The sequence below is a fragment of the Spermophilus citellus genome (genome assembly GCF_964194105.1).
Source record: "Spermophilus citellus genome assembly, chromosome: 3".
In the NCBI taxonomy this organism is placed as follows: Eukaryota; Metazoa; Chordata; class Mammalia; order Rodentia; family Sciuridae; genus Spermophilus; species Spermophilus citellus.
In genome coordinates, this window is record NC_138184.1 from 208871938 (window position 1) to 208895686 (window position 23749).

The window sequence follows — 23749 nt, forward strand, 5'->3', positions numbered from 1 at the left end:
TACCTATTATTATCCCTACAACAATAATTAAAACTGGGCCGGGGTTGTGGCTCAGTGGTAGAGTGCTCGCCTAGCATGCATGAGGCACTGGGTTCAATCCTCAGCACCACATAAAAAATAATTAATAATAAGTTATTAAAAAACAATAATTAAAGCTAAAAAGTTACAATACTGACAGGAATTGAAATGAAATTATACACTTAAAAAGTAATTAAAGAGGATTCGAGGAACAACAATAAAAAGAACAAGAAATTTACAGAGAACAAACACCAAAATGGCAAGGGTAAATCCAATGATATCAATAATTATATTACTATGAATTGTCTAAAACATCCAAAAGATAGAGATTGTCAGACAATTTAAAAAAGCATTCCTCCTGTGTAAATACATATACTTTAGATTTAAAGTCCCAGTAGTAGAATGAAAGTAAGAAATGGAAAAAGATATGACAGGCAATAACCATAAGAGATCAGAAATAGCTATATTAATACCAGATGAAATAGAATTTTTAAAAATATTGAGACAAAAAGAGACATTTCACAAAGATAAAGAGGTCAATATATCAGAAAGGTGTAACATAAGGATAAACATACAACAATAACAACCTCAAAAATACATGAAATAAACTTGACAAAAAGAAGATAATCAGGACTGGGGTTGTAGCTTAGCAGTAGAGCTCTTGCCTAGCACTCGCGAGGCACTAGGTTCAATCCTCAGTACCACATAAAAATAAATAAATAAAATAAAGGTATTATGTCCAACTATAAGTAAAAATATATTTAAAAACAAAAAGGAAGATAATTATTTAATAATAATAGCTGGAGTTGTTTATATCCCCCTCAAGTAATTGACAGAAAATTTATCAAGGATACAGATGATCCGAACAACATAACTAACTCAACTTGATCATATAAAACAATCAATCTGCTGGGTGTGGTGGCAGTACAACTTGCCTATAATTCCAGTGACTCTGGAGGTTGAGGCAGGAGAATCAAGAGTTCAAAGCCAGCCTCAGTGACTTAGCAAGGCCCTAAGCAACTCAGAGAGACCCTCTCTCTAAATAAAAATATTTTTGAGAAGAGCTGGGATGTGACGCAGTAGTTAAGCATCTCTGGGTTCAATCTCAAGTACAAACAAAACAAAACAACAACAACAACAAAAAAAAAAATCCACAGTCAATGCAATGACTATAAAAGCACACCACCTTTTCAAGTGCATATGGACCCTTTTCCAAGGACAGATTAGATGCCAAGTCACAAAACAAGACTCAACACATAAGGACAGAAATCATACAAAAATCAAAGAAACGCAAAGTTTTCCTTTTGCCTCAGCCCCCTGAGCCACTGGGATTACAGGCAAGGCATACACCACTGTGCCCAGCAGACTGACTGTTTTATATGATCAGGTTGATTTGGTTGTGTTGTTCAGTTCATCTGAATCTTTAATAAATTTTCTGTCTAGTTTTTCTGTCAATTACTGGATGGATATAGACAACTCCAACTATTATTATTAAATTATTATCTTCTTTTTGTCAAGTTTATTTCATGTATTTTTGAGGTTCTGTTGTTCTGTATGTATGTTTATCCTTGTGTTATACCCTCCTGATATATTGACCTCTTTATCATTGTGAAATGTCTCTTTTTTTCTCAATACTTTTTAAAAATTCTATTTTGTTTATCTTTTCAGATCAACACAGCTTCATCTAGACTAACCAAGAAAAAAAGAATAAAAGACACAAATAGGAATGAAAGAGGACTATCACTACTGATCCAAAAGAAATTAAAAGAATCATGAGAAAATATTATAAACAACTATATGTCAAAAAATTAAGTAACTTAGATGAAAGAGACAAATCCCTAGAAATACCAAACCACCAAAACTGACTCAAGAAGAAATAGTCTAAATTAACTTCTACGGAGTCAATTATTAAAAAATCATCCCTTAGCTGGTATGGTGGTGCACATCTGCCTTCCCAACAGCTTGGGAGGCTGAGGCAGGAGGATCACAAGTTCAAAGCCAGTCTCAGCAACTTAGCAAGGCCCTAAGCAACTTAGTGAGACCCTGTCTCTAAATTAAAAGAAAAACAAAACAAAACAAGGGCTGGGGATATTGTTAAGCACCCCTGGATTTAAACCCTAGTACCATACCCCTCCCCCAATCACCCCTTAGTCAGGCAAGTTGGCATGGCATACCCCTCTAACTCCAGTGACTTGGGAGGCTAAAGCATGAGAATTACAAGTTTAAGACCAGCTCAGGCAACTTACACGTTTTTGTTTTGTTTGTTTTTTAAAGAAAGAAAAAAGGGTGGGCTGGAAGTATAGCTCAGTGGTAGAATGCCCCTGGATTCAATCCCCAGTACAACACACACACAAAACCCACCTCTCAAAGAAAAATACAGATATAGATGGCTTCACTGGTTAGTTCTATCAAATATTTAAATAATAATACCAACCCTTCACAGACTCCTTCAAAACAGAAATGAGAAGGGAATACATACAACTCAACTAACTATATGATGTCAGTATGACAAAAATTCACAAGAAAAACAATTACAGAATAATATTCCTTTCAATAGACAAAAACATTTTTAACAAAATATCAGCAAATGGAATCCAGTAACATACATAAAAATTATACACCATAGGTAAGTGTATTAATCAGAGGAATACAAAGTTGGTTTAACGCTAGAAAAACAATGTAATATAGTACAGTAATTTAAAGGATAAAAAATATAATCATCTTCATATATACAGAAATAGCAACTAACAAATTCTAACACCCATTCATTATTTTATTTTAAATCCCATAAACTAGAAATAAAAGGTATATCCTCAACTGAATAAAGCACATCTTCAGAAAATCCACACTTACATCATGCTTAATGCATTCCTAAGATTGGGGACCAGAAAAGAGTGTCTGCTTTCATCACTTCTACTTAGCACTGTGTTAAAGGCCTGAGCCAGTGCAATGCAGCTCAAAAAGAAATTAAAGACATCTAGTTTGGGAGAAAAAAAAGAAGTAAAACTGTCTTTGTTCACAGATGGCATGATCCTGTGCACAGAAAATCCCCAGGAATACAAACAAACATATGCACACATACCCAGAACTAATAAAGGATCATAGCAAAGTTACAGTATACAAGATCAACAAATAAAAATCAACTGTAGGGTTGTGGTTGTGGCTCAGTGGCAGAGCACTTGTCTAGCATGTGTGAGGGACTGGGTTCAATTCTCAGCACCACATATAAACAAAAAGTAAATAAAAGTCCATCAATAATTAATAAAAATTTTGTAAAACCCATAAGATGGGGCTGGGATTGTGGCTCAGCGGTATAGCGCTCACCTAGCATGTGCAAGGCCTTGCTTTTGATCCTCAGCACCACATAAAAATAAATAAAATAAAGACATGTGTCCAATTACAACTAAAAAATAAATATTAAAAAAACCCATAAGACATGCTGCACAATGCAAAATCCTTCTGAGAATTCGAAATGAAGAACTAATCATAGACTAGAAACTTCTTTATTATCAAGATGGCCACTGTCTCACATTCATTTATTTAAAATACATCTGCTGTTTTTTTCAGTGCAATTCTTATCAAAATGCAAGTAGGCTTTTTCTTGTAGAAATTCAAAGCTATTCCTAAAATTTACATGAATATGCAAAGAACCTAGAGTATTCAAAATGATTTTGAAAAACTTTTATTTCCTAGCTTCAAAATTTTTATAAATTATATAGTAATATATAAATACTATATAATTTTACATAAAAACTATATAATCTTACTTAAATAAATCATCATAGAGTAGTATTGGCATGAGAATTTTATTTAGTGTTTCTTTCCTTTATAGAAATGGGTGTTCAGCTGCACATTTACTTTATCCTGTTTTTTTCAATATTTTAAAAAGATAGAACAATATATATGGTTATAAATTCCATTACAAATGTAATTGATTTCTCATTAAATGTTTATTAATATCCTATATCTAGACTTTTTATTCAATATTTTATTGAATAGATATTAAAGAGTCTCTTGATATTCTTACATTATAAATAATATCAGAAATGATTTTTTTTATTTGTCTACTTATGTATGTGTATAAGTGTTCCACTGTAGTGGATTCTTAAAGAAAAACTGCTGGATCACAGGCAATATATGTACTCTTTAAAAGACACAGCCAAATTACTTTACAAAGTACTTGTACCAATTTATTCTCTCAGCAAGGTAGTATGTGAATATCCACATTTTAGCCAATATTTGATTCCAAAAAACATTTTACATTTTGCCAATTTGATGGGTAAAAAAACAAATCTTGTTTTAATTTGCATTTCTCTGATAGTAAGGTGGTACTTTTTAAATAAATGTATTGCAAATGTGTTTCCTCATCTAAAGGTGCCTGTTAATAATCTTTGTACAATTTTCCTATTTGGTTATCTTTTCTGGTGATATGTAGGAATTCTTTATATACTTGGATAATTTCTTCCATGAATATCAGATACATGTGTAGCAAATATTTGCTTCCAGTCCATTTTGTCTAACTCTATGAGATCTTTTTCATCATAAAAGAATTTAACTTTTTGTTGTGGTAAATCTTATCTATATTTTTCAATATTTTTGACTACCAAAAGGTGGCAAAGTATTTTTCTTATGTTTAACTTTAATTGGTAAAATTTTGGGGTTGTTTATTTAGGCTTTTACTTCACCTACAATGTATTCTTATGAATACTGAGATTTAAATTACTCAAGAGTACCAACAGATTAGAAAATTATATGAACAGATTAAGGTTAAACTACATTAACAGATTAAACAGAAAAATCATTTGATCTTCATAATTTCAGGAAAAACATTTTGACAAAATTAAAATTCTATTAGTCATAAAAATTCCACAAACTAGGAAAAATAAGTACTTCCTTACTTTGATGAAGACTATTTTAATAAAATACACACATACAGCAACATTATATTTAGTGCTAAAACACTGAAATTATTATTTTTGAGAGTAGAAATGAAATGTAGATGCCACTATTATTTTATGCTGTAGGTTCTAGCCACTTCAGTGAGAGATGGGGGGAAAGCAGGCTCAGTAGCACATGCCAGCAACTCTGGAGGCTGAGACAGAGGATGGAAAGTTCAACCAGCCTCGGCAACTTAGCAAGACCCTCAGAATCTTAGCAAGACCCTGTCTCAAAATTAAAAATAAAAAAAAAAAAGGACTGGGGATATAACTCAGTGGGTAAAGAACCCCTGGGTCCAATTCTCAGTACCAAAAACTGAAAAATAAATAAAAATTTTTAAAAAGGGAAGAGAGAGAAAGGGGGAGAAAATTATGGGAGAAAAACCAAAATGTCACTTTTTAAATACCATTTATAAAAACATATATTTGTGTGCCAAAACAACATTTTAGTTGTTCATGAGCAATAGACCACGTATATGATAGACCGCATATACAATGCATATGTAGATCCATGAGACTATATCTAGTGGTGTCATAGACATCTAAGTTTAGGTAAATATACTGTTGTTCATGCAACAAGAGTTACCCAACTACACACTTATCCGAATGTAGGCCCATCATTAAGCAATGGATGACCATACACAGAAAATCCAAAATAACTTACAAAGGAATTATGAGTATTAATAAGTGAGTTTAACATGTGACAGAGTCATTTTATCCAAGTGATCTGCTGCCCCTTACATCATTAAAGGAGTTTGCTTCCTATTAACCACCATCAGAAGATTCCTCAAAAGACCAGACTGAAACTACCATATGACAGAGCTATACCACTCCTCGGTATTTATCCAAAAGAATTAGCACAATATAACAATACATGCGTACCCATGTTTACAGCTGCACAATTCACAACAGGTAAGCTATGAACCCAGCCTCAGTATTCATCAACAGATGAATGGATAAAGAAAATGTGGTATGTATACACAATGGAGCTTTATTCAGCCATAAAGAAAAATAAAATTATGTCATTTGCAGGAAATGGATGGAGCGTGACAGCATTATGTTATGAGAAATAAGCCAGACTCATAAAGTTCAGGGTTGTATGTTTTCCTTTATATGTAGAAGCTTGAGAGAAAAAGGAGAAGAGCTTATGAAAACAGAAGGGAGACCAATAAACTAGAGAGAGGGGACCAGGAGAAGGAGGATTGGATGGAAAAGCTAAGTACTGGGGAATGAAATTGACCAAACTATGTTATATGCATGTACAAATATATGACAAATACTGCTCTGTATAATTATAATGCACAAATTAAAAAATTCTAGTCCCTGAGTATGTCAGGAGGAGCTACTGTGCCTCAAAATTTATATTAGGCTGTTAAAACAGAACTGAAGCCAAAGTTCTGCCACATTTTGTTGCTTCTGCATCTCACCTCTGATCACAATAACTGAAACTTCTATATTTAATGCAGTTTAAAAGTCTCAAAACACAAGAGTCTTAATTCCTGTCAGGGTGTGAAAACTGCCCTGCTAGGCTTCTGTAAAGTGACTAGAATGAACAGGCAACAGAGGAACCAGAGCATCTGGCATTACTCCATTCTCTTATCATTGCATTGGATGGAGTTTCCATCCAATGCAATGATAGTCCAATAGGCTCTATATGAATTCTGCTTGGCCAATTGTGTTTAGTTGCACAGAAACTGTCACAGAAAACTGGGAATCAGGTTGGGTTTCTACTGTCATTTTCTAAAAGTGAATTAAAGAATCAGAGGTGAAAGATTCATTTTGGTTGGGAGCAATAGCACATGCCTATAATCCCTGCTACTGAGGAGACAAAGGCAAAAGAATTGTGAGTTCAAAGCCAGCCTTGTCAATTTGGTGAGACCTCATTTCAAAGAAAAGGCTGGGGATGTACCCTGTAGTAGAACATCCCAAGGACTAATCCTCAGTACAGAAGAAAAAAAAATGAGAACGAAAAAAGAATCATTTTGGCAGCATAGTAACTCACTGGGATGCCTGGTAATTAACTGCTGTGGGAAATAGCCCTAAAGTACCAATGAAGGAAAAGTCCAGAAGTTAATATGCCCATGTTAGAACTCCTTGGTTGTTATTAATGGCTTTGGTGGGAGTTTCCCAAGAAGGAACAAACTCCCTGAATGGAAGTTTAAACAATGCCTGATAAAATTATACAGACTTACACAGAAATAAGTATGCAAAACAAGAGCTGGAAAATACTTTTCAGAAGAGTAAGTAAGGAGATTTTCTCTAGCATATATCTACACTATTGTAATAAGGCAGTAGTATATTTTTGGTTCAGGAACAGAAATAGCAGTTGAAAACATGAGCCTTGAAACAGAACAATGCATGTAAGGATACCTGATTTATAACAAAGCTGATACTGTATGTCAGTGGGTATAGACAAATATTTCAACAAGTGGCCCAGAGAATACTGGACATTCATATGGGGATAAATGAAATTAAACTGCTATTTTATATCATATCCAAAAAACAATTCCAAGTAGACTATAGACTTAACACATGAAAATAAAAACCATAATTCCTAAATAAAATAAATACAAAGGATATATTGTGAACTTGGGCTAAGAAAGGATTTCTTGAGCAAGGCAACAAAAATATAATCCCTGTAGTAAAAGATTGCTTAATCTGATTTTCTTAAATTTATGAAGTTCTATTTATCAAAAGACACCATAAAACAGGACAAGCTAAAATATAGGGAAATCTATCTATAATACATACATCCAACAAAGGATTCACATCTAGAATACATAAAGAACTCCTGGATATCAAAGCAAACAACCAAATAATTAACTAGGCAAAACTCAAACAGGTATTTCAATAGAAAGAATATTCAAATGAGTAATAAACACAGAAAGAGGTTGTCAAAATCATTAGCCATTAGGGAATTACAAATCCAAACCACAATGATTAGATAAGAATGCCAAATAATTCAATAGAAAATAGTCTTTCACAAAAGGTGCTAAGACAACTAGATTATATACCTGCAAAAAAAAGTGAAGTTGAACCCCCACCTTACTCCACATTCAAAAAAGAAAATCATCTCAGAATGGATTTATAAAATTCTGAGAAGAAAACAAATCTTTGTGACTTTGGATAGGCAATGGTTTCTTAGGCATAACACTGCAAGCACAAACAAAGAAAAAAAGATAAATTAAGACTTGATGAAAAGTTAAAGTTTCCTAACATTAAACAATACTATCAAGAAAGTGAAAAGACAGCCCAAGCAATGGGAGAAAATATTTTCAAACTCTATATCTAATAAAAGTATTACATCCAAAATATATAAAGAGCTGTTATGATTCAATAATACTAAGACCAAAAACCCTAAATTATTAATGGGCAAAGATTTAAAAAAATTTCTCCAAAGGTATAAAAATGACCAATAAGCTCATGAAAAGATGTTCAACATCATCAACCTTTAGGGAAATGCTAATTGAAACCACAATTTGATTCACACAACCTATTCAAGCCTATGTGGGGGGCTGGGGATGTGGCTCAAGCAGTAGTGCGCTCGCCTGGCATGCGTGCGGCCCGGGTTCGATCCTCAGAACCACATACAAAGATGTTGTGTCCGCCGAAAACTGAAAAATAAATATTAGAATTCTCTCTCTCTCTCTCTCTTAAAAAAAAGCCTATGTGGGTGGGTATAATAAAAAAAAATAATGATGAGTTCTTCGGAAAGTTTAAATACAGAGTTACATTGGGATCCAGCAATTCTACTTCTAGGTATGTACCTGTTTTAGTCAGCTTTTTCACTGCTATGACTTAAAGACCCTACCAGAACAACTTTAGAGGAGGAAAAGATTATTTGAGAGCTCACTGTTTCGGAGATCTTAGTTCACAGAAGGCTGGCTCCATTTCTCCAGGCTTGAGGTGAGGCTGAACATCATGGCAAAAGAGTGGGGCAAAGGGAAGCTGCTCACATGATGATCCAGAAGCAGAGAGGGGTCTCCACTCTCCAGATACAAACTATATACCCCAAAGCCATGGCCCCGATTCCTACCTCCTCCAGCCACACCCTACCACTTCAGTTACCACTCAGTTAATCCCTAACGGGAGATTAATTCACTGATTGGGTTAAGACTCTTAATCATTTCTCCTCTGAACCTTTTTGCACTATCTCACATGTGAGCTTAAGGGACACCTCACATACACCCTATCAGTACCCATAATAACTGAAACCGAAGTTCACATAAAAAGTTATACACATTGTTCAACAGCAGCGTTGTCCATAATAGTTAAAAAGTGGACAGAATCCAAATGTCACTGAATGCTTGAATGGATAAACAAAATGTGATATATCTACAAAATGTAATAGTATTCAGCTGTAAAAAATGAAATACTGATACTTCCACAACAAAGATGTACCCTGAAAACATTACATTAAGTGAAGGAATACAGGAAAAAAAAAAAGGTCATGTACTATATAGACTCCATTCATAAGAAAAGTCCAGAATAGGCAAATCCATGCAGATTAAAAAACAGGAAAGGTCAGAATGAAGATGACTGTTAATGGTTGGGGTTTCTTTCTGGAATAATGAAAACATTCTGGAATTAGTAGGGATGGTGACATAAGTTTGTAAATATACAAAATCACTGAACTGTATGCTTTAAAGAGGTGAGTTTTATGGATTCTGAGTTATATCTCAATAAAAAAAACATTCAAGATACCTTTTAGATTAGAAAAAAATTTAAATTTTACAAACATCAAGTCTTGGCCTCAGGAAATTTCATACTTCTAGCTAGAATGTAAAATGATACAATCGCTTTGGAAAAACAAAGTCTGGTTGGGCTGGGGATGTGGCTCAAGCGGTAGCGCGCTCGCCTAGCATACGTGCAGCCCAGGTTCGATCCTCAGCACCACATACAAATAAAAGATGTTGTGTCTGCCAAAAACTAAAAAAAAAAAAAAAATTAAAAATTCTCTCTCTCTAAAAAAAAAAAAAGAAAGAAAAACAAAGTCTGGCATTACCTATATAAAGTGAAGTGATGCATATCCAATGATCTAGCACTCCCATACCTAGAGAAAGGCATACTTATATACAGGGATAAGCTATGGTAATTGCTAGGGTCTGAAGGTGTCCCCTAAATGTTCAAGTATTAGAAATTTAATCCCCAAATTCACATGTTAATGGTATGTGGAGTGGGTCCTTTTTGGAGGTAATTAGGATTACATGAGGTCATGAGAATGGGGCCCCATAAAGGCAGTACTGAGTTTATATGAAGAGGAACCAGACATCTGAAGCAGCATATTTTTTTTAAATATTTATTTTTGAGTTTTAGGTGGACACAATATCTTTATTTTATTTTTATGTGGTGCTGAGAATCGAACCCAGTGCCTCATGCATGCTAGGCGAGCGTGCTACCACTTGAGTCATACCCCCAGCCCCTGAAGCAGCATATTTGATCTGTATCACCATGTGTTGCTCTCCACCATATTATGAGAAGTCCCTCACCAAATGCTGAGTAGATGCTTGGAGTATACTCTTAACTAGAGTCTTAGCATTCATAACTGAGCCAAATAAATGACTATTGTTTATAAATTTCTGGGTCTCAGATTGAGATGTTCCTTTACTTATGATGGGGTTATGTCCTGATAAACCTGTTTTATTAAATTGCTATACTGTATTTCTTTGTGCATATATACCCATATATATTTGTAATTTATTATGTTTCCTTGTTAACTAGGAAAAGATCAAAATTCAAAGTATAACTTATATTGCATGCATACTGCTTTTACACCACCATAAAGTTGAAAAATCCTAAATCAAAGTATCATATGTCAGAAACCATATGTATTTTTTATAGCAACAAAAAAAATGGAGTAAGACAGGATTAGTGTGGTACTAGCACAGTGATGCCATTTGTAGCATTTTTAATCATAATGGCCCCAAACAGAGAACAACCTAAATGTCCATTAATAGAACATGAATAAATAAACTGGAAAATTATCAAGGAAATTTAAATAAACGAGCTGTCAGCAAAACCAAGAGTGACTCTTATAATAAAATACTAAATATAAAAAAATGACACAAAATACAGTATGATTCTACGATTGTTCAAAACAAGACACAACTGTACTGTTTAAGGACATATACATAGGGTGTAAAAAGCTAAAGCAAAGAAACAACTACCTTAAAAGTCAAGGTAATGGTTTCTTCTGGAGGTAAATACTTGTGATGAAGTAGGATACATAAAGCATTTCAGGGATCCTAGAAATGTGCCGGAACCAGACAGCTAATGATCACAATGTGTGTGATCATTAAATAAAATTTTTGTAGCAATTTTATACATATAATGCACAAAAACCTGTGAGCTTTATATATTTTTCTATATGTACATTATTTTTCTCAATTAAAAAGTTTAAATAACATTGCATATTCTTTATTGGATACAGAATTCTAAATACAAGGTCAGTTTTGTGATCAGTGATATACATTTTTCTAAGTACTGCTCAATTTCTGAGAGGGATGTGTTAAAGCCTCCTAGGAAGAAATGCAGAGGACTAAATTTCCTATATTTATTTATGATTTTAATTTACATATTTTGAAACAAGTTCATTTAATTTATATATTTTGAAACAAGTTCATTCATATTATATTGTTTTTTAGACTGTTCTGTCAAAATAAAAAATCTCACTTTGTTATTTTTAACGCTGTATACTGATTCTTATTCTGGCTTACTAATATTGCTATATTATATTATTTCTTGTGCATATGTACCTAATACATATTTGTGAATATTTATTATAAATGTTTGTCATTTTGTTTAGCAGTGTATTTATAAAGGCATAATAGTTCTCCTGTTTTCATTTATTCAATCTGAGCTCTTTTCATAGGTAAATCCACTTACATTCATTTCAATAAATAATATATTACATGTGCTAGTCAGACTCTGAGATGCCCCCACAAATCTAACTTCTGAATAAGCACATCCTTATGTAGTCCCCTCCCACATTATACCAATGTTGCCAATGTGATCAAGAATACATGAAAGATGATGGCATGTCGCTTTTCAAGTTTGGTCATAAAACACTGCAGCTTCCATGTCAGGTTCTCTCTCAATTCACTTGTTTTGGGAGAAGTCAGTTGCCATACTACTTGGAGATTAAGATACCCTACAGTGTCTCACTAAAATGGAAATTGACACATCTGGCCAACAAGCAGGAAGAAACTGAGGTCTGCCAACAACTACGAGAGTGAAATTTGAATCGAATCCTCCAGTCCCAGATGATTGCAAACTCAAGGGGAACCAGGAGCCAGAACCAGACAGCTAAGCCCTTCCCAGATTCCTGACCACAGCAACTGTGAGACAATAAATGTTTATTATAAGCAGCTAAGTTTGAGGCCAATTTGCCACACAGAGAGTGAGACCTAATACATTTACAACTTCCACCCAATTTATTTTGCTTTTTATTTACATGCTTTACTTATTTTTTCTCCTTAACAATTTTTAATCATGTTTTTCTTTTTTTTTCTTTAACATTCTGAAAGCTTTACATTCATTTTATATTAATACTACTGTAGTTTAAATGTGCCCCCCAAAATTCATGGATCAGAAACTTCATTCCCAGAGCAACAGTGTTGAGAGGTAGGACTTTTTTAAGACTTAGGTGACTGGTTCATAGGGGCACTGCTCTCATGAATTAGGGCTGTATCACAGGAGTGATCTCAGTGTAAAAGGGGAGAATTGTACCCCTTTTTTCCTGCTTTTTTCATGCATTTGTATGGTCTCTCATGTGTGATACCCTCTACCTTGTTACACGTAGCACAAAGGCCCTCACCAGATGCTAGTGCCATGCTCTTGTATATTCCTGTATCCAGAACCATGAGCCAAATAAACCTCTATTGTTTATAATTTACTGTTATAGCAGCAGAAAATGAGTTAAGCAATTAATAACTGATATACTTTTCTGACAAAGTTAAATATTAAGCATTATAATAACTTCCTCCCACACCAAAAAAAAGGTCTACTTTTACATCCAATATCACCATCTACAATACTGTTTATCATGTTGCCATCCTCTAGAACTTTAGACCTTATTATTCAAATTTTAAGAGCTACAAAACATCAATATAGAATTTGATTTTATAATAATTCTATTGCTCAGTATTACTTCTTAAATCTCATCACTGCCTTCTGGATATCTATTTCTTCTTGCTGCAGAAAATCTGTTCTTATAAAGTGATTGGTAAACTATTTATGATAAACCTATATGTCTGAAAACATCTTTCACCTTCATGGTTGAATAACAGTTTGGCTGTTCTGGGTTGCCAGTTATTTTCTCACAGCATTAGGCGGACATTGCTCTACTGCTTTCTTGCATTCGATGAAGCTGAGAAAACTCCGAAGTATAACTACAGGTCAATATCTTTATTTCCATATGACTTGTAGAATTTTCTCTTAACTCTTGATGTTGAAAAAAAAATCAATGTGCAAATGCGCTTATCTTTGTCCTTCACTTTACTCAGCACGTTTTTTTTTTCAATCTTAGATCTTTCTACAAGTCTGAGAAATTATTGGCCATTTAAAAAATTTAACCTTGTACTAAAATTACATCAAAAATACAGAAGAGTGTACACAGTAGCTTTTAAGGACTGAATGTCTGTGGCCTCCTAAAATTTATATGTTGAAGCACCAATCCCCAGTATGGCTATATTTGGAGATGGAGTCTTCAAAAAAATAATTAAAGTTGAATGAGGTGGGACCCTCATTACACAGGTGATTACACAGAATTAGTGTCCTTTTATGAAAAGACACCAGAGAGGGCACTTGTGCACTTTCTCTTCCTCTGTCCCTGTGTTTTTCCCCAGAAAAATACTGAAGGCAGCCATCTACAATCCAAGGGAAGATCCCTCACCACCAGAAATTAATATAAATACAGAATGTATTCTTTTATGCATGACTTTTTGGAGAAATTTATCCACATGGTTGTCTTTATTCATTTCCATTGTTGCATACTAGCACCACAACCTATTTAAGAAAATAAATTTCTGTCATTTAAGCCACCTAATTTGTAGTATTTTGTTATGGAAGTTCAAGAATATAGTAACCAAACTTGAAAATAGCTTCCAATGATTCTTGGTTTCTGCTATTTGTTGCCTTGATATAGCTGGACTTTTTACTCAAAAGAATATTGCAGAAATGATGACATGTGGCCCCAAGACCAGGTCAGAAAAAATTCATGTTCTCTTTTATCACTCACTCTAGGGAAAGCCAGTCACAATGTTGTGAAGATATTCAAGAAACTTTACAGAGGGAGAGGTCCACATAACAAGCAATAGGGATATCCTGTCAACAGTCCACATCAAGATACCAGAGAATACCTTGGAAGCAGATTTTCTAGCCCACATTAAACCTTCAGATGACTTCGGCCCTGGCCAACATCTTGATTGCAACCTTGATTGGAATACCACAAACAAGAACAATCCAGCTAAGATTCCCAAATCTCTCACCCACAGAAATGATGTAGAAAAAAACGTTTATTGTTCTTTAATATGGTAAGTTGTGAAACAATTTGTTATGCAACAATGGATAATAGAATACTCAAATCATAAATGAATTATAATAAACCTGACAAGAAAATACATATTTCAAACACTCCAGAATTTCCCTCATGAGTACTAACCTTGATCCTACCTCAAAAACAACAACACTATCCTTACTTATTTTTTTGTTTGTTTGATGGTTCTGAGGATTGAATCCAGAATCACACCTACTATGCAAGAGCTCTACCTGAGGCACACTTTCAACTCTATCCTAACTTCCAGTACAAATTAGTTTTGTGTTTATTAAGTCTGAAATTAATATAAATACAGAATGTATTCTTTTATGTATAACTTCTTGGAGAAATTTATCCACATGGTTGTCTTTATTCATTTCCATTGTTGCATACTAACACCATATTTTTTTATTCTAGCACTGATGGAAATTTGGACTGTTTCCGCCTTTGGGTTATTATTAATAAATTGTCCTATAAACTTTCTTTGATATTTAAAATAAGCTGATTGGGATTTTGTTTGGGAAGGAATTCATGGAATCCATGGGTCAATTTAGGAAGATATGACATCTCTGTAATACTGAATATTCTGGTCTAAGAACATGATATATGCTTCCATTTATTCATGATAAATGCTTCCATTTATTCAAATAATTTTTGTAATTTTCTGTATATTTATACACAATTTTTGGAAAATTTATTCCTAAGGATTTGATTGCAATATGGTACTATCTTTCCAAAATTTTATGTTATTTATTGGTTGCTAGAATAAGAAACAAACTGATTTGTTAACAGTAGCACCCTATTTACAGGTACCAAAATCTGTTTTAGTTTTATTTATTGCTTCTGATCCTGTACCCAACAACCTTGATAAATTCATGTTTTAATTCTAATAGATAATATAGATTATCTTATAGTTTCTATGCATATATAATCATGTTATCTACAAATAAAGAGAGTGGTACATCCTCCTTTCAAATCTTCAGACATTTTATTTTCCCTTTCTTATTGCACCAGGGAGAACTACTAGTAAAATACTACTTAAAAAAAAAAAAAAAAACAAGGGGCTGGGCTCAGTTGGTAGAGTGCTTGCCTTGCATGTACAAGGCCTGGGGTTCAATCCCCTACAAGGGGGGAAAAAAACAGAAATAGCAGACATCTTAATTCACAATTTCAAGGGAAAAATCTTTAATAGTATAACTGCCAGCATCATGATGTTCCTTTCCAGTCCTGGTTTGTAAACAGATTTTTAATCACAAATTGGCATGGAATTATCTTTTTCTTTTTTTGCACCCCTTGAAACATTAAGACATTTCTCCTTCATTTTTTAAATGAGGTATAGTTGTGTTGAATTTTGACTGTTAAAAAAACACCATATTCCTAAAATAAGCCCATACTGGGAAATATCCATTATTTCTTCAAATATCTTCTAGATTCCAAATACATATATGTTAGGTTACTTGATATTATCTCACAATTCTTTGAGGCTCTCTTTATTTAACCTGTTTTCTCTCTGTTCTTCAAATTAACTACTTTCTATTGCTATATCTCCATTAATTTTAATGTATTCGCTCTTTTACCAGTCTTCTCTAATTTATTATTAAGTTAATGAAGCAAATTATTCATTCTAATTACTGTCCTTATGAAGGCAGTACAACCCCTCTCCCAAAGAAAATGTCAATGCCTTCACCTCCATAACTGGTGAATATGTTACATCATAACATGGCAAAGGAATTCTGCAGGTTTAATAATTAAGGTTATGCAACTGGATTATCCAGATGGGTGTGCAATCTATCAAATGAGCTCTTAAAAACAGAGATGTGGTGAAAGAAAAGGAGGAAGAGCTAACACACAAAGGACTGAGAAGAGGCCTTCAGCTGTTCATTCAAAGTATGAAGAATGGGGACAGCTTTAGGGGCAGAGAACAATCTCTGCCTGAAAGGCAACAAGGAAACAGGGACCTACAACCTACAACCTTTAAGAAATTAATTTGGAAAACAACTTAAATGAGATTGGAAATGAGATTCCTCCCCCAAAATCTCTAGTAACAGGCACACTGCCAACACCTTGACTTCAGCCGCATGAGACCTGAGTCAGACTTTTAATCTCCAAACTGTGAGAAAATACATGGATGTTGTTGTAAGCTGTTACATTTGTGGGAAATTGTTATGGCGGCAATAAAAAAACTAAAACAAGTACCTGTTGGTACCTGTAAATAGGGTGCTACTGTTAACAAATATCTAAAAATTATGGAAATGCCTTTGGAATTGGGCAGTGGAAGCTAGAAGGATTTTGAGGAGCATAATGGACAAAGCCTAAACTGCTATGAACAGATCTATTAGAAATTTGATCTTTAAGACAACTGGTGGTGAGGACTCACAGACTGTCCATGGAAACCTGAACTTGAAGGACACTATAAGTGAGGACTCAGAAGGAAGTAAAGAACACGTTCTTGTAAACTGGAGTAAGGTGGATCCTTTGTGTGTTCTAGCAGAAAGCTTAATGAATTTGTGTCCTGAAGTTATTTGGGAAAAAAAACCCAAAAACTTGTAAATGATGAAATTGACATTTACTTGAGGTAATTTCCAAATAAACTCCACCATACCTGTGATGTTCCCTTCCTGACTGCTTCCTCTACGGATTTGGGGCTTACCTAGTCAGCCCCCAAACTACATGCACCAACTTCTTATAATAAATCTCTTCATGTATTTATATCCTGAGTCTGCTTCTCTGGTTGAATCCTGACAAAGTACTTTTAAGCTCTAGAACTTCTTTCTACTTTTTTTTTTTTTTTTTTAGGTTTCCATTTCCCTTGTTCATTCAAAAATAACTATTTCCCTAGTCCTAAACAAATTGATAAGAGATCCTTTAAAGTTTTTATCTGCTAATTCTAATATCCAGATAATATCAAAGTCAGTTTCACATTTCTCAAATTCTTTGCACTCTAGTAATTTTTCACTATATATTAGACATGGTGAATGATATAGTGCAAAGACTGTAAAACATGATATTGATTGAGACAGAACTCTAAACTTCATGTTCTCCACAATGAGTTGCAACTGAATTCTCCATTCAGTGCTTTTACCTTAACAGTTCCTGCTCTAATCCAGGCTCCTAACTTCTTCCCCTGTACATGCACACTCAGTGGTCAACCAACAAGGTTCTTTAGAGTTTAGACTGAATTTGAAACTCACTTCTTTTCAGAATTTCCATGCTATGTTTTCAGTCACTCTTCTAACCTCAAGCTGTGTTCTGACTTTGTCCAGTAAATACTATAGCTTTCTGTCATCTCATACCCAGGAATTGTGGAATGATCTCAGAAAAAGAGTCATAAATGAACTTCACCCAGAATAGTTTTTGTCTTCTAGGCATTAACTGTTACCTGCTTTTCACCATTCACTTTCAAATTCTTGTGGGTTTCCTTCAACTGTTAGAGGCATATTTCTACACTAATGATATAATCACTTTTTGCAGAAGGGTTAATCTGACCAAGTCACACCACTGCACAAGAAACGGGAAACTCAAATGTTTTAAATATTCTACTTCATCTCCTCATTAGCTTTATTTATTCATTTACTTGATTGCAGTACTGGGGATTAAACCCAGGTGTGCTCTACCACTGAGCTATATCCCCAACCCTTTTTTATTTTGAAACAGAGCAAGTCTCACTAGGTTATCCAGGCCAACCTTGAACTTGAAATCCTCCTGCATCAGCCTCCCAAGACGCTTAGATTACAGGTGTGTACCACTATATCCAGCCTCTGTTAACATTTAAGGCTTTTTAGTGATTACAACATTCATCCTCATAAGATTAGAATATTCACCATACTGTAATGTAATTAAGTATAAATTAAGCCATAATCCTTTGCACAGGGGAAGAAGGCCTTTTTTACTCCCTAGATTCAGCTCCAGCTTACTGTACCACGAAAGATTCCTCTCCTCTTCCTGTTCTTTTCTTAAGGCTCCAAAAGACTACTAAAGTATATCTTGTAAGGTCATACATGCCTCAGACTTGCAGAATGATCTTGAGAAGATTGTTAATTCAGTAACTTTTTTTAATAAGAATAAAGGATATCTAAGATGATTTTTTTTAGTTGTAGAAGGACACAATACTTTTATTTTATTTATTTATTTTATGTGGTGCTGAAGATGGAACCCAGTACCTTACACATGCTAAGCAAGTGCTCTACCACTGAGCTACAACCCTGGATGATTCTTAATGTCTTTCCAGCTTTCCTATTTAATTGTTTGTATATCCTATAATCTATAATTATTTTGTTCAATATCAGCTTATTAGTATATTATTAGCAATTGTAATCTATTAAGTACATATACAAAAATCTATATTAAAGTAAAAAAACTGTATTGCTTGGAATCCTCTAATTTTTTTTTTAATTTGGAAAGCATCAAACTTATCACTAAAGTCAGCACTGCCATAAGATATTCATAAAGTAAATAAACTCTAAGGTGTATTACTTTGCAAATAGAAAATAACTCAGGTTTACATGAAGAACTTACCCATCCTCGGCTTCTTTTAGTAGGCGACTAGCAATTCTGATCAGCATACAGTAAGCAAACTGTGATTTAAGGCCAGATTTAGTAAACTTATTTAACATTTTGGAAACAGCAAGACGATCATTCTTTCTAAGGTGATATAGGACTCCCAATGCATGGTACTGAAGAACAAGAAAAAGAATGTTGCATGCAGATTAGACAGAAGTCAAAACACTTAATATGAAAACAGAATCACATGGAACTATTAATATTTTTAGTAAAAGGATACTCAAGTCAAAAGTACATGAACAGAATCTTTTTCATACTGAACTAAACATACTCAAGACTAAAAGGAGAAGAGGTTTTAAATAATCCTAGAAGTTGTAAATTCAGATGGAAAGAGTAGTATGAAGGAGGTGACATACAACCTGAAGATGGTTCTAGCAGGTTCAACAGCTCCAGATTCAAAGCTTTACCAATGTTACAAGTCTCTTTTATCTATTCATTTTTATTTCTTTTGTCTGTTTATTTAGAGACATGGTTATGTTACCCAGGCTGGTCTCAACTTCTTGAGCTCATAACTCCTGCCTCCGTCTCCTGAGTGACAGACTATAGACATGCACCACTATGTCCAGCTACAAAATTCTTTTAATGGCATTAAATCATCTGTGACCACCTTAGGAGGTCTAGAATTAATCTCCTAAAGTAAGCTAAAGGAGTATTATTATCAAGACACTTTATATAAAAACACAAAAATGAAAGTTAGGAAAGCGAGAGTATATTCCAAGAGAAAATTACTACTCTCTTTTCTTATGATTAAATATGCTAACACAAGAAGCTATAAACATCAAAAAGACATAAATATCTTCTCAAATACACATGGATTATTGTACATAAAACTGCCAGTTATGAATTTAATCCTGTTCCTTTTAATAAGAAATAGCTTAATAAATACCATAAGGAGATCTTTTTGACAAAATGATTTCTAAATTTCATAAACTAATAATTAACAAGAACACTGAAAATATCTTTACATGTTGTGTGAGTTGTAGTACTTTAAGTGAATTACATAATTAGAAAATCACTGTTCCTTAATTTAACACAATTTAAAAATTGATTTTCTATAATTTCACTGGAGCTGAGAAGAGACAACCTAGGGAAAGAGGAAGTGTTCCAAATAAAATCTCAATTTTAGCTAATTTCAAAGTGATTCCAAATAAAACTAACTAAAATGAAACAAGAAGCTCCAGAATCTGGAAACTTTTTTTTTTAATATTTTTTTTTTAGTTGTAGATGGACACAATACCTTTATTTTGTTTTTTATTTTTATGTGTTGCTGAGGATCGAACCCAGAACCTCACACGTGCAAGGCAAGCGCTCTATCACTGAGCTACAACCCCACCCCTGGAAAAAAACTTTTGTGTAAACTTTTAGTCTAGATTTCTCACAAAACACTTAGTACAACACTTAAATAATAGAACATTAAGCAGATGATCTTACTATGTGATTAATACTAAAACTGATGCAAGAATGAATTCTGTTCAAAGCTGCCCTTGTAATCTCTTTGTCTTTCCTTTTTGGTTCATGATCTTATAAGTTGTTTCAATTGCCATGCTGGTGTATATGCTTAATAAAAATTAAAAACCAATGTTATATAAAACAATTTTAAAAGTAGCTCTTTATTATTTTTAAGATGTCTATAATCAAGGCTTGAGAAATTTGGGATGGAATATCTTTCTACTCAAATTATTTTTCAAATAAAAGACTGTAATGCACTATGAAATAGACTGGCATTTCAATCTACTACAAAACATAAGATTAGTTCCCAAACATGAGGTCATCTAGCTTCTATTTGAAAGGCCTATGGCATTAATCATGATTACTGAAACACTTACTTGAGAATATGCACCAGTAGTCAGCTTAATATGCCAAAGAATTTGCCTTTAATTAATGCTGGAGAATCAATACATTGCCCTTTAAGAAAGCTGATTCTGAGACATGCTAATGTGATTAAATGATAGTACCTGGACCATAATATTGTCACTTGATGCAGCTTCTTGGGCTTCATTTATCCAGCGTTTAACCACATCGTAGCTTATCTTCATCATATGCTAAATATGGGGGGGGGGGAATGAGAATAGAAATGCATGATCATTAAAGTTTAGAAGCACAAATTTATTTCCTTGCAAAATTACTAACAGACATTTCACAAAAAAAGAAAACTCTGTAACTGTGTAAGTCTATTCCTAAAACAATAAGCCAAGGTATTTTCTTCAACATCCCTTCGCAAAGGTAAATACATGTAAGCTGGAAGGGGTGTGTAAAAGGAAATAATAAGAGGGGAATAAAGGGAAGGAATGGGATGTTAACCTGCTTTACTTCCAAGAAACTCCCTTGGAAGAAGGAATAGAATACAGTGTAACCCCTGCTATAAAAAAAACCCTGACCAATGACATTCCAAAATCAGGAGGTCTTGTGATTCAGCTGCTCTAATGCATTCACACTTTGAAAACTGATTTTAATCAAATACAATGCAACAGGTTTTAATAAATACAGTTTATTTTGAAGAAAAGGAGAAAAAAAAAAGCTGTTATTAAAACAAAAACTACTTCCTTAGAGGAAATTCAGATTTGGGACAGAAGACTTGGGATTGAAAAACATGTGCAGACAGGGCACCTAGGACAAAGAGGTAGTATGCAAGTCATAAAGGAAGATTTTTAAAAAAGAATGCCCTCAGTTTCTTCGCTGTCTCCTACTTTGCTGTCTCCTCCCTCTCCCCCATCTTCTTTATGTACACAATTTTCAGATTCCCAAAACTCTTCAAATGTGTTTCAGTTTTTACTGCTCAGTGCTCCTCTAGATAAAACACAGTTGGATAAAGTAACAGAGAAGCAGTATGTACTTTTTATCTGTTTCATTTATGAGAAAATCATAGTAATGTTATGTTTTAGCAATTAGAAACTACATCATACTTAAGAATCAGGAAGATGTTTGCTCACTTACTAAGGAAGACACTAGTGCTGAACTGGACACGCTGGAGACTTTATCCACAATGGCCTGTTTCATGTATCTTTCAATGGCTTGTAACATTGTTCCCTAATAACATTCAAAAAGAAAAAGCTGTTGAAGAAAAACATGTCATGCAAAATTACTACTTTAAAATAACTCACAAAAACCAGTCATATACTTGTTTCTGTGCAAATATCCAGATGCCTTAAAGGAATTATCATGTAACACAGTAATCATATTCCAGAGGGAAGAACCCAATCAACCCAGTAGAAGCTTCAAGGAAGAACATGTAGCTAGGAATGGTGGTGCACACCTGTAATTCCAGTAACTCGGGAGACTGAGGAAAGAGGATTGCAAGTTTGAGGCCAGGCAAAGAAACTTAGCAAGACCTAGTCTCAAAATAAAATATAAAAAGGCCTGAGGATGTAGCTCAGAGTTACAGCAATATTGGATTCAACCCCAATTTAAAAAAAAATTTAAGATTATTTGTAGGAAAACATAACTGTTCAACAATGAAATACACAGTCTCAAAATGGAGAATTACAGTTTAAAGAGAATAGAGAAGTTAAACCTATAAGTAAAGGATATTATAAAGAAATTTCTGTATAGGGACAAAGGCCAGTTTTAAATTCTGAAGATACTTCTAGGTGAAGTGCATATATTATATGTGAATCCCAGACAGTCCTATAAATTAAATGTAACTCCTGATTATCTTAGACATATAAGAAATTAAATGTGTAATTGTAATATCCTACTATAGTAAAACCTCAATATGGAAGTCTTGAGAAATAAAATTCTTTTTAACCTTCACTGGGAAAAATGTGAGCAGTAAGAAGGTGGTAATACAGTAGTGACAGATAAAAATGAGTGAACCAAGATCAATATTCTGGCATGGTCAAATCTTATGCTACCAATCAAACAATGAACACAAAAAACAACCACAATGAAACAAAAAGGCAGCAAAAAAATTAACCTGTTCATATTATTTGTTCTATAATCCAGATTTACTAAATTTACAATTTGATCAGGCCCAAAGTTTAAAATGTGAGAAGGTTGCAAAGATACACATAAGATATATCAAAGCATGAATTATAGTACAGCTGTTATTCAATCTGTTTGGCAATGCTGGCCTACCTTCATTTTAATCTTTTCTACTCAGAATTCCTAGAAAGGAATAACCTGATGTACTTTATATGACCCAATCCTTCCAGACACAATGGACTAGATCAAAGTTAATCACCTGACTCAGACCCAAGTGGATACAAACTACTGGCTTTACTAAGGGATAATGAGATTCTCTTAAATATCTTGAACAAGGGGACCTAAATCTGGTAGATGATAGATCATCACAGTAAATATCTGAGAAATCTTACTGCTGAGTTAGTTCCCTTAGAGCTTTCTATTTCTTGTTCTGGTGACTAGTTATAAGCCTCTAATTCTGAAACACTTGTGTCCTATAATAAAGTTTTTTATTTTTAAAATGAAATTTGAATGGGTTTTTGTTTCCTATAACCAATGTGCCTGTTATAGTTTAGATATGAGAGGGTAACCCAAAAGTTCATGTATAAGACAATACAAGAATTTTTATAGGTGAAATGATTAGATTATGGGGTATAATCTAATAAGTGGATTAATCCATTGATATGGATTAACTGGCCAGTAACTGTAGGCAGGTAGGGTGCGGTTGGAGGAAATAGGTCACTGAGAGTGTGCTTTTGGGATTTATATTATGTCCCTGGTGAGTAGAGTTCTCTCTGCT

The 23749-nt window shown here is 33.8% G+C and overlaps 1 protein-coding gene across 1 annotated transcript in view; it reads right to left on the reverse strand.

Annotated features, from left to right (window-relative positions):
* Window positions 1–23749, reverse strand: part of COPG2 (COPI coat complex subunit gamma 2) — a 129594-nt gene that overhangs the window by 67463 nt on the left and 38382 nt on the right. Inside the window, exons 7-9 of the mRNA XM_081283661.1 lie at window positions 21985–22077; window positions 21006–21092; window positions 19006–19163 (exon numbers count right to left, since the gene is read on the reverse strand). Coding sequence (XP_081139787.1) covers window positions 19006–19163; window positions 21006–21092; window positions 21985–22077 — 338 coding nt within the window. The remainder of the gene's footprint in view (window positions 1–19005; window positions 19164–21005; window positions 21093–21984; window positions 22078–23749) is intronic.